Below are 12,932 nucleotides of genomic sequence, written 5' to 3' on the forward strand. Positions count from 1 at the left end.
TGGAGTGAACGACGATGCAGTGAACAAAATTGAGAAGGGTACGCTGAAGTGCATTGGACAGTTAGAGAGAATGGATGCTAGCTAGCCAGTGACAAAGAAGAAATATAATGCGAGTGTAGATGGAAAAGTCGGTAGGGATCCACAGCATCAAACCTTTGAATGTCAGATATCTGTAATTCTTAGTAAAGAACAGTTCCAAAATACATTGATGAATTATGACTGAAAGTGGGAGAAGTGTAAAAAAAAAAGGCATTATGTAGTCTTTGGCCACCACTATGGTAACGAAACTTAATATTATTTATGTTTATTGTGATATAAAATAAAGAATATATAAGTATATAATACATGATAAACCAATTAAAAAATCAAAGAATATACCTAAAGAGTCATACAGCATGCTCAAATATCCCAAATATTTATGCCCGTAGCATGAAACATGGCCAAAACGACCACAGGCTTAGCGTCTGCCACTTGGAAGGTCCACCTGACACTGATTTTCAGGGATTATTATTTGAAGTACCTACCACTGTCTGGTGTCTCACAGAAATCGCCGCGAAAAAAGCATTTAATATTTTCCGGAGTGCAGCAGTGAGCAGCACGTCAATAAAAGTTGAACACACCCAAATACACTGTCGTTATCTAAGTGAAATCGTGTTTTCATACGAAAAAAAACGTTGTGCCGACGCGACGCCACTTTGAACTAGAAATGACAAAAGAAGAAGAGATTAAAAAATATTTAACAATAATCGATTGTCAACGATCTAGAACTGATACCCAAAAATAATAAATGCTAGAGAGTATAGAACAGACGGATTCTTAACTGGAAAAAAAGTGTTGATACGGTATCTATTGTTTACGAGAGATAGTGAGTGATAAGGTGATTTTGCTTGCATTGTTTGTTGCCGGTAGTGTATTGTGCTGCGAGTGACCGTCGCAAGATGTATTTGAATAGAGTGCGGATTTGTAGCTCGCGATTAGTAGCGGCCCCTACACACTTTGTACGGTAAGAGATAATGATTAAATGATTTTAGGAACTGCATATCAGGTGTTGTTTGCGGCGTCTTCCGTGTTTAAAGCCTTTCTAACACACATCACGCATTTATCTCCGAAGAAATATGCAAAGACGCAACCAGGGCACCCACTTATCGCCAAGTGTGTTTCTTACCATGGTGTGACAGGGGGCGAGCCTATCGCCGTATCGGGCACAAATTCCAGACTCCGGGCTGATACTGAACAGGAAAACCCAAATGTCACTTTGCCCGACCCGAGATTTGAACCCAGGACCTCAGAGCACTGTCGTTCCGCACATGCAGTACAACTACGCCATCGAGACAGTCAAAAACCTTTTTCGTCATTTATAAAAGTTCCAAAATCTATCTATTAAAAAAAGACATATTCAACACATAAAAAAATCTATTATTCTCCACGCGAGCAAATCACCAGAATAAAAAGTACCTTGCTTATGTGTTTCAACGTGTGTTCATCCAGGACATAGTCTATGCGTGTTCCTTTACGTGTGTATTTCATCCATCCCCTCAGCTGTTACTGACTTTACTTCTAACAAATATCCAAACGTTTTCATAAACATTCGTATTCATCCAAAGTATTAGGAAGATTATATTGCGTATTATATCTCGATCTGAGATATTGATAATATTTCGTATCTTATTGTCAGTAAACTTGACTAGATTTCACAATATTTGATGTAAATATTGCATCGTTAATATTGGTAGTACATAAGATATAAAAACACTATGGTATGTGATTTTTTAACCATTAACAAATAATATGAGGAAATAAGCTTCGTTATAAAGCGTTTATAATGCATTTACAAGATAATGCATTGTCAAGAAATAATTCATTCTATAATTCCTTTATAAGTAGGACAACATATCAGGCAACTCTTCTGTTCGTTTTCCAACCTTATTTTAGTATCTACCCTCTTCTGTATGTTCAGGAGTATCACAGTGAACAGCACAGCGGTGGAAGTTGAAGACGGGACAGCTCAGCTCAAATCATGGAGGGAGATCCCGGGCCCTTCATCTTTGCCCTTGCTAGGGTCTCTGCACCACTTCATACCCGGTGGTACGTTTGATACGCATATTACTTTTATCTACTTTAAGTATAACATAATTAAATTAAAATTTTTCCTCAATCTTTTGTTATGGAGAAGATACGATAGTGCAACTACTAACAACAAGCTTTTTATGTTTGTCCCGTGGAAAATGGCAGTGGCATCTGTCTGTATGTCTAAACGTGATAAACTCAAAAACTACAGAACAGATTATGATGAAATTTGGTATGGTGAAACTTTCAGAACCTGGTAATGACATTCCGTGAAACTATTTGCAGGATTTTTAGCCCGGAAAAAATAATTCAATTTTAAAAAATATAGCATACAAATAGGCTATCAAAGTTGGTATTGTTCAGATAGTTGTATAAGTGCAGATACTAATATAGCATACACAAAATTATATTATAACGGTATTTACGTCACACCGTGTGACTCACACGTCATAATGCATAAAAATTTGGAATTGGTACAGGGTGACTCTAATATTTATCCATTTATCTACTAGCTGTGCCCACAACTTCGTCTGTGAGGGTTTAAATCTATTTCAGCTTTTTATATCCCTCTCAATACAACTGCCCGTAAAACAAAATACGGGCACCGTATCTGGTCCGTCTTTCACGTGCGTCCCCAACTCAACCTATATGTCAAAGACAATAAAGCTTTATATTTACAGGTATTAGATGTTGAATATACTAATTGGTTTTGGTGTGATACGCCAATGAACATTTGAATGAACAGTCAATTTTTTCCGTTCTGATACCTACCTAGTTATTTACTTCGCGGCTTCTAGGATTTTTTACAAAAATATTTAATGTATAAATTTATTAATTTATTAATTAAGATATTTAATGTATAATGTGTAATTAATATTTAATAAACACGGTAAATCTAAGATGTTATTACCTACTATATGTTACCCGCAATCTATAAAATCCGGTATTCTATACAATTCATAGACAATTTGAAAAAAACTGCGACGTTTATGAAATGTGTAGCATATTATTTATTTTATACTCTACGCAGACATTCTATTCTATATATTGCCTAGCTATAGAATGTTTGAATTATATACATTGCTGGTATATAGATAGATAGATTACATGTACGACCCGGCTAGACCAGATATTATAAGTTTCTCACGGAAAAATAGCGCATAGTGACAGCTCACTGCTCCCTTTATTATGGTAAGTTTTATTTCTGGAAAAAACGCTTCGCATATTGCAATAACAATTTGATTTGAAGGGAAGGCCATATTTTTTTTCTGATATACCTAATTTTAAAGTTGAATACGGAAAAATATTGCATCATTTTTGGGACTGATTATAATCCTGACCTAGACCTAGATCCTAGACCATTTTATGAAATTGGAGTCTCTTCATGGATACAAATGTAAAGTCTTCGCGGATACCTAATGTATGCTTTCAGGGTATGAATTAAAGAACATCAAAAAAGATATTTAGTAAATAAATGTATTATTGTCAACAGGCATGTTCTACAACATAAACGGCATTGACTTCACTCGCAAACTGTACCAGAACTACGGACCGATTGTGAAAGTTGATGGGATGGTCGGCATGAATATGTTAATATTCCTATTCGATGCGGAGAGCGTTTCACAAGTAAGTTTTATTTTTATGTTAAATTAAATGTATTAAATTTTTATTTAAAAACTATCTCTATAGCAAAATACCAGTCCAACGCAGTTTAGCCACTCTGTATGGGTTTACGACTTTTAAAACACTTATGCACCTTTTAGAAAATTCATAAACTTCACTGCACACTTCAATGCAATCTTTGCAGCTTCAAGCGTTTTAAATATAAAATAAGTATTAGTAAAAGCTGATACACTAAAATAATGGTATTTTAAATATCTGTCAAAAGACCATCTCCAGAATTTCTTAGATACTTCGCCTTTGGGCATGTTCCGAGGTCATTTTTCTAAACAATAATGGCGTACGATTATTTTACGAATAATTGACCCGTCTGAATGAGGCTTAAAACTATAATACCATTAAATAGGAAACAAATAATATATCCTTCTCATTGCAACAGCGTTGTATGTATGTAATTAACTACTTATTACAAATTTAAATTAAAACATTTTTAACCGATTTCAAAAAAGGAGGAGATTATCAATACGACGTATATTTTTAATTCTTTGAACATTTATGTAGTTATGGTGGTATTTTGTTCATGCCACCGCGAGGTGACTTCCAAACTTAGACACTTTTGTTTGGTGGATCACGTTCCAATTAACTTTGGAAACTAAACTAAAGCGTTACCATGGTAATATTTCAAATTGTAACATTTCTATTGTTATTTTAGGTCCTTCGTGGCGAAAACTGGATGCCAATTCGTTCCGGATTCCCCTCACTGGAATACTACAGAAAATACTACAAGAAAAGTAAAGATCATGAACAGAAACCAACGGGACTCGTTACGGAGTAACTATCTACTAATGATTTCTTATGTTTACGCGAATGTTAGACATCGAAATTAAACTAATTTTCCGGATTCTATCGCGGTTTTTTGTTTTTTATTTTTCTCCCGACGTTTCGAAGACTTTGCAGCCTTCATGGTCACGGGGGGGACTAAGGTGTTGTTCATCCGCAAAGTCAAAGTTACAATATCTGCCTACATTTTACAATTATACAACTTTTTTTAAAATTTTAGCTGTTGGTGGTCCGATCTACGCAGAATGAGCTCACAGTGTCTTGAAGTCTGGCAGCCGGTCTTTTGGGTTCCGATTTAATTAAATGTAGAACTGGATTCCAGGCTTGTGCAAGCTTCCAACCATCTTCCCTATTGAAATTAGGGTGTTTTTTTAATTTCAATAGCCTCGCAATCATCCTGGGCAGGAATCGGTGTTCTTTGGCGAGGATTTGTGGCTTGTCAAGTCGCACATAATGATTGGCGCCTCCTTTAGAGTGTTCAGCGACTGCAGACTTCGTCGAGCGTCGGTGTTACACGTCAGCTATATGTTCTTTTACGCGGGACCCTATATTTCTTTTCGTTTGCCCGATATAAGGGAGGCCACAGTTGCAATCTATTTTGTATACTCCCGGTTCTTGTAGAGGTATATGACACTTGACAGGTGGTAAAAATTGACTAATCTTTTTAGGCGGCTTAAAATAAGTTTTTATGGAAGCACGCTTCAGGATGTAGCCAATCTTGTCGGTTACTCCTCTTATATATGGTAATACAACTACAATTGTAAAATGTAGGTAGATATTGTAACTTTGACTTTGCGGATAAACAACACCTTAGTCCCCCCCGTGACCATGAAGGCTGCAAAGTCTTCGAAACGTCGGGAGAAAAATAAAAAACAAAAAACCGCGATAGAATCCGGAAAATTAGTTTAATTTCAACTATCTACTAACTTTTATGAATGCAAAAGAGCGAATGATTTAATATTCACACACAAGTAATTTGCCCGATCCGAATGAATGAATGATTTGTACGGACACGATAACTTACTTATCTTACCCATATTGTGTACGTCTCGACTTTACCTTTCATTATCCAAACAATATCTTCAAAATTTACTTGTTTACTCCAAAAACAAATTCAATATGGGACGCCTTTTGATCTTACAGAGTCTGTGTAGCAATTTGTAGCACTACAAATGCAAATATGCGTCCATAACATGATGATAATATGCGTCGCCGATATGCACGCGTGCTTTTAACTTGTCTACGCCTACCATACGAGCTCGTGCGAGATACAAAATATTCTTGATTGTGATCTGTATAAGAGGAGATCGCACGTCACCATGATTCAAAATCCATACTTATATTATGTTGCAAAAGTATCTCTGTCTCTTACGCTTTCGTGACTGAACAATATTTGCTGCTCCTTTCTTATGTTTTCATAGCTTCTTTCTCTATATCTCCGGTTCTGATTATGGTACGCAGTTCGCTTCCTTATAGTCGCTGAAACGAGATCGTTAATTTGGGTTTTTGTCTGCATTCATTATTTGGAAATTTAGGTGTAAATACTCGACTGGACGTAATATGATTTCAACTCTGCTTTATACGTACTCATTCCCTTGTCATATATTATCAAAACTATGCGGAACGGCATGAGTCCACTAGTTTTCTTAAATAATATAACATTTATTAAATATTTGTAGACAGCTTCAACCATGGAGGGAATTCCGCTCCGCCGTGAACCCCGTGATGTTACAGCCGAAAACTATAAAACTGTACACGACTGCGATAGATCAGGTCGCCCAGGATATGGTCGCCAGGTATGTATCAATCGTGCAAAGTAGTCCTATACCCATTTTCAATATAGGTAAGATCCCAATCTCTTTTTTTAATCCCAAAATGAACCAATCGGAACGGAGGCTTTTTGTCGGGATTGGATCAAAGATTAAGATTAGAATCGTTTATTATGTATAGTGAAAATACTCCTTACCAATATTAATATAATAATACATTCGAACGCTTCTGAAAACATTTAATTGTTTGTTAGAAATTAGTAGACGTCGTCACTGTTAAACGAATTTGGACGAAAGGGGTACACTATTTCTTGGATTAATGTGTCAGTTAGTTTTACCCCGGAAAATAAACAGAGCGAATTGGGAAATAGTTATCAGGCGGGCAGAGCCACGCGACACGTCTTAGTTGAGCATAAACGCTATAAAGATTCAAGACAGGTGCATATTCTTTTTTTATATGGGTTCAGAGAAGTTACTGCATTTTACCTGTTGATAAGTAGAATGGGGTTAAGAGAGAGCGTCAACTGACGGGAAATCATCGTCCCTCACCAGTCGATACAATTATGCCGGCCTGTCGGAAACCGCATATAATACACAGCCTGATCTCAGAATACTTACATATTTACATTGGCTCCTATTGGGGGCCTCACCACCAACAACTACATTTTTTAATTACCTCGTTTAATATTTTATCTATCCATTAGAATGAGATCTTTACGTGATGAAAACAATATGCTGCGTGGGAATTTCGACACGGAAATGAATCTTTGGGCTCTGGAGTCCATAGCTGTAGTGGCTCTCGGTATGAGGCTGAATTGCTTTGACCCAAAACTGACTGACGACTCGCCAGCCAAGAGACTGATCCAGTGCGTCCATGACTTCTTCACTATCGCCGAAGACTTGGACTTCAAGCCAAGCATTTGGAAGTACATCACTACACCAAAATTCAAGAAAGCGATGAAACTTTACGAGGATCACGAAAAGTAAGTTTAGAAAGATATAATACTTAAATGATACAAACCCGGTAGGTGCCGTCCCACAGCCGGGCGCTAGCGAAGTTCCTTTGTATCTGATTGTACTTCAGCACCATCTACTCATTTTTCAAAATGATTTTATGGAGTTTTAAACAACTGCAGAAGGATATTAAACTGTTAACTAATCTTAAAATATTATAATTATTGTATATCATTACAGTCTATCAAAACATTTCGTTCAACAAGCAATGGAAGAATTAAAAACAAACAAAGGAAAACCGAGCAACGAGAAGGGCGTACTTGAAAAACTGATGGATATCAATGAACAGTTTGCATACATTATGGCCAGTGATATGCTATTCGGTGGTGTAGATACGGTAATTTACTTTATACCATACTGCATTCGATTTTTCGCGTGATTGCACTCGTATTAGTCTTTTATGGAATAAAAAGTTACTCACCTATATTATGATAATTTAACATTTCGTCGTTTTTGCAACAACGGCACATCTTAACATCACTTAACACATCATATCTTGCTAGTTGACGATATCTTTAGACTAGCATACTAGACTAGATTTTTCATGTGATTCCGCCCGACAACACATCATATTTGCTAGTCGACGATATCTTTAACCTTAAGTTCGCCTTACATCAAGTGCAGTGAAGTCTTTTTGGAGTATCAGAACTTTACAAAACAAACTTTATCATTCATAATACCAGTCTTCACTTGTAAAGGTCACTCTTCGACAGAGACATAGTATACGAACTAGACTAGTCAGTATATAATATAAAAATGTAACAAATCAATTTTCTATTCCATTAGGCTGCTAACACCATAACAGCCACGCTGTATCTCCTCGCGACGCACCCAGAGAAACAACAGAAACTGAGAGAGGAACTGCTATCGAAATCAGAAAAGAAACCTTACCTGAAGGCGTGCATCAAAGAGTCGATGAGGGTAATGCCAGTTGCGTCTGGCAACACGAGGAGAACTACCAAAGAATACAACATACTCGGCTACCACATACCGAAAGACGTAAGTAACTTACAAGTATAGTGTTCAATAGCTAGATTACAAATTTTATATCACTCGCTTCTATCACACAATGTACAAAATGCATTTAGAATTTATACGCAATGGTTGTGCCACAACCAACTCTGATTCCGCTGCATGCTGCAATATAAACTGGAATAATAAAATTCCTTTATTTACAGATGGAAATTGTTTTCTCTCATCAAGAGATGTCAGTGATGGAGCAATACTACCCGAGACCTAAAGAGTACATCCCAGAACGTTGGGTGGCCGATAAAGACGACCCTCTGTACCACGGCAATGCGCATCCTTTCGCCCATTCTCCATTTGGCTTCGGAGTTCGCATGTGTATAGGTAAACATTTACTTACGAGTCTACAATATCACGGGTCTCTTTTAGTAAATATAGCTGAGTGAGACACATACCACGAGAAAACTTAGAAAAGGGATATTACCTGTGAATAGTGACACTGCGTTAGTAACAAACCCACCATGTTTATATCACTATACTGTACTCAAGTGCAGAAGCTGTTAAGAATTTCGCAGCCTTCCTTTCAAATTCCGGCTTCGGTCATCAATTCATGCTTAGTTATAGTTAGTCTGTAATGTTAGTATACTAAAATACATCCATCTATTCTTGTCTTGCATTAGAAATGGATCAAAGAATTACTTTAATGGTTATTATATTTCCAGGTCGTCGCATCGCAGAGCTGGAAGTGGAAACGTTCCTTGGGCGGATCGTGGAAAACTTCAACGTAGAGTGGTTCGGACCTCCTCCGAAAGTAGTTCAAACCGCGCTTAATTACTTCAAGGGACCTTTTAATTTTATTTTCAAAGACGTTTAAGAAGCTCGTTATTTTATTTCGCTGTTGATATATTTTGTTAAATTAGAAACATTATAAATGCATCGGAAAATATGTAACCTAAATAGTTCAATCCTAATATTAATCGAGTTAAAAAGTTTTTCGGATAGAACTTGACAATTTGAATAGCCACATTGATAGATTTTTGTAGTACATTCTTGAAGTCATTGTGTCGGTCACTTTATCTGCATGACTGATTTAATTACCCAACAATGTCAAATGGTCAGTTTGAAAATCTTTCGGAGAGGCCCACGTTGAACAGTGATTATCCTGTGACCGATGATAATGATAAGTTGGTGTCTTACACACTGTCGTAAGGATGTATTCTTTATACTTTAGTTTTATTTAAGATAGTAAAAAAAAAACAAAAGAATAATCTAATATAGCCCGCTTTCTAACAATGCCCATTTTTAAAAATTCTACTAAAATTTTACTAAAACATTGCCAATTATACTGGCTTATGCGTCTGCAACCACACAAGGAATTCCATCTGCAAATGGTTACAAAGGCAAAAACATTTTTTTTTCTGTAGTACGTCGTGATTGTGGCAAGGTCCATCTATTCAATATTTGGAGATAATATAAATTTAAAATATATTGCGTTATTTTTACCTTTGCAACAACATACCAATTCTATTCGATGTTAAATTATAGATAAGCTTTATTATTTTTTGCTTATTGTTATGTTTTCACAACATTTTACTGAACGCGAGTGAAGTGTTCCACTTAAAGCTCACCACATGTTTCATAAATAAATAAAAACCCATAATAGAATATTAAGTAATGGATTAAATAATGCTGTCAAACATTATACTAGATCACACATGTCTGTAATTTTTTTATTCAGCAAATTATTTTTGTTTCCTTACACTTATAAAATATTTTGAATGTTTTCATTATTAGCTAGGCAAAGTTTTCACAGCAGGCACAATACAACTATGCCACCGAGGCAATGTGATGAAACGCCAGTGCAATAGTTAATTCCGATCGTATTTCTGGGATTAGTCGATGTTTCGTAACCGTTGTTTATAATAATACTAGCTGACCCGTCGAACTTCGTAACGCCTGAGAGTCGATTCTTTCATTTTGATTAATTCTTATTCTGCTATTCGGGACGCCGGGTCGGCTAGTAAGATAAAAAAGAAAAAAGAAAATTGATAAGTCAACAATTACATTATGTCAAAAAATAATAATTATAAAACACTTAAAATTCTTTCCATCGTTCCATTTAACGTCACTCAATTGTTTTGCCTGTCCGTAATCCCTCCACTAACATTTAATCTTTATGGTATGGTATTAAAGTTCAAATTGACTTTAAAGTATTATTACGAATCTTTTGTATGGGAACATAGAAAAGTGTTATTTTTAGACTTATTCAGGCATTTTTTTTTTAATTTCCCTCCGTAAGAACCATCCTCGTACTTCAAGGAATATTATAAAAAAAGAATTAGCGCAATCGGTTTAGCTGCTCTCCAGATTTGCGCTTAGCAAGGCACCCAGCAATTAATTTTTATATTATAGATGAACTATTTCTATAATAATTCGCGTGATAGTGGTGTGTGTGTGGGAGCGAAAATCGTTCAAATTCACAAACATTTGCCGCCAACTAAATCAACCAATAGCGCTGGCCAATGGGAGGCCATGCGCCTGCGCCATCCAGCGGATGGTGCAGTAACGAAAGTTAGGTGCATCGATGGCGGCACGTTCCCCGGCGCGCTTAATAATTAACGCAATAACTGTGAAAGTTTAGATGTCCCAGGACCCAAAATCCTTATATCGTATGTACTACCTTTGTGTGGTGTCCTGATAAAGGTGAAGGAGTGCAACAGCTTAACAAAGCGGGTTTCCTGACGTCGTGTGGGATGGCAGATGTAAGTACTTGCACGCATTTCCATCGTCACGCTAATACTCGTTTATGTCCCTACCATCATGATACTGTCCATTAACTGACATATTGTTAAGACTAAAATAAATATACCACAAGGTCCAGAGTATTCAGCCGCCGTGTTCCGTTTATGACTTGAATTTAAACAAATATTTAATCATCCAGTAGCTCCTTTTGTGAAATGAGAGCAATGTTTCTAACATGGATATTAAAAGTACGATTCGCAAATAGCACAAGAAACGAGGGGCCCATTTATCGGGTCAAATAATTAGTTTTCTCAATAACATTTCCTTTTGGTTAACCCCTTTACAGCTTAAACCTCATAACGAAAAGGTTTAAATCATTAAATAATGCTCATTAATCCAAATGATTAATAATAGAGTAAAATCCTTGATGTAAAAATCGACTATATGTATGAAGTCGATTATAAACCGATAAACGGTTATTTTAGGATTTTAACCTAATACCGAAAAATTTACCTTGGTGAAATCCTTATAAGGGTACCCTTTTAACCTTCTGTCAAAAATATTGTATGTGGTCGTTAAAACATGGCATAAATGAGAAACACACTACACACATTGAAAATATTTTTTTCACTAGGTTTTAAAAAAATATTTGGCTATTCTCCCAGAACCTAATAATGCTAAACAGTTACTATACAAATAATACTAATAAATTTAAAATGACTGAAGCATAGAATATTGTTATATTTTGAGTTTTATTTACACGGAGAGGAAGAATGAGGCGGAAATACTATGGTTTTACCAATCTTCAATAACTTGCAAAAATGGCCTTTTAACAAAAAAAATACTGGAATTATATTATACATATTATTTGAGTTATTTAGTAATCATCTGTTTTAGTAAAAAGTTAAAAATGTCCGATATGTTCTTATTGAAAAACGCTCGATATACTATGTAGTTCTTAACATTATCAGTCTTACTTATATAAATTTCGCAAAACTATACTTACTTACATCTTGAGTAATCTGTTCTTAAACTTTTAATCAGTGCCTTACTTTGCCTTACTCGAAAACTTGGACTATAAAAACAAAAATGATGAATAAATTACCAAGCAACACAGAGTGAACTAACTTTACATCAGGAGTGGACAAATTACAATTATCGAAAACCATTGTTGTTAAAGCGGCGATAGCCTAGTTGGGTGTGGAACGGTCTGCCAAGACCAATGTCCGCAGGTTCAAATCCCAAGGGCACACACCTCTGACTTTTCCAAAATCATGTGTATATTCTTTGTGAATTTATCGTTCGCTTTAACGGTGAAGGAAAACATCGTGAGGAAACCTGCACATCTGAGAAGTTCTCTATAGGAATTTCGAAGGTGTGTGAAGTCTACCAATACGCACTAGGCCAGCATGGTGGACTAAGGCCTAATCCCTTTCAGTGGTAGAGGAGGCCCGTGTTCAGCAGTGGGCAAGTATATAATACAGGGCTGATATTATTATTATTACTATTGTTGTTAAAAATCACAGTTGCCTGCTGTTACAATAATATTTAACCACAAAACACAAAACTCGATCAGCTGTAAGTCGAAACCCGCCATCTTGCTTCTGACGCAGGTTTAAACTAGGAACCGATAATGTTTTGACAGCTATTTAATCAATTCTTAATCACGTCTTAACTCTAAAACAAGTTTATAAGCGAGACTGTATATTATTAAGTCATATTATGGTACATGGCTTGCTTGAGAAAACTTTATATTTACAAGAATAAAAGCATAGTCAGGGTCCCTACTCTACGAGGTTATATCGGTTTTTAAATAAATGAAAAATCTGCTAAATATCTATAACTATATGGCTATCATAATTATCCTTCGGTTATAAGGCCCGTATTTACAAAATGGCGGATAAAAAAAAATGC

General features: G+C 35.9%; 1 protein-coding gene across 1 annotated transcript; it reads left to right on the forward strand.

The window, feature by feature from the left end:
• The first annotated feature begins 857 nt into the window (after positions 1-857).
• LOC115450154 (cytochrome P450 CYP12A2) lies at positions 858-10,541 on the forward strand. Its single transcript, XM_030178136.2, has 10 exons — positions 858-1,003; positions 1,958-2,085; positions 3,560-3,693; positions 4,400-4,518; positions 6,207-6,323; positions 7,001-7,279; positions 7,491-7,647; positions 8,097-8,309; positions 8,489-8,660; positions 8,999-10,541. The coding sequence occupies exons 1-10, from the start codon at positions 939-941 to the stop codon at positions 9,148-9,150; spliced, it is 1,536 nt and encodes a 511-aa protein (XP_030033996.1). The 5' UTR covers positions 858-938; the 3' UTR covers positions 9,151-10,541.
• The last annotated feature ends 2,391 nt before the right edge of the window (positions 10,542-12,932 follow it).

The sequence above is a fragment of the Manduca sexta genome, chromosome 22 (genome assembly GCF_014839805.1).
Source record: "Manduca sexta isolate Smith_Timp_Sample1 chromosome 22, JHU_Msex_v1.0, whole genome shotgun sequence".
Classification (NCBI taxonomy): domain Eukaryota; kingdom Metazoa; phylum Arthropoda; class Insecta; order Lepidoptera; family Sphingidae; genus Manduca; species Manduca sexta.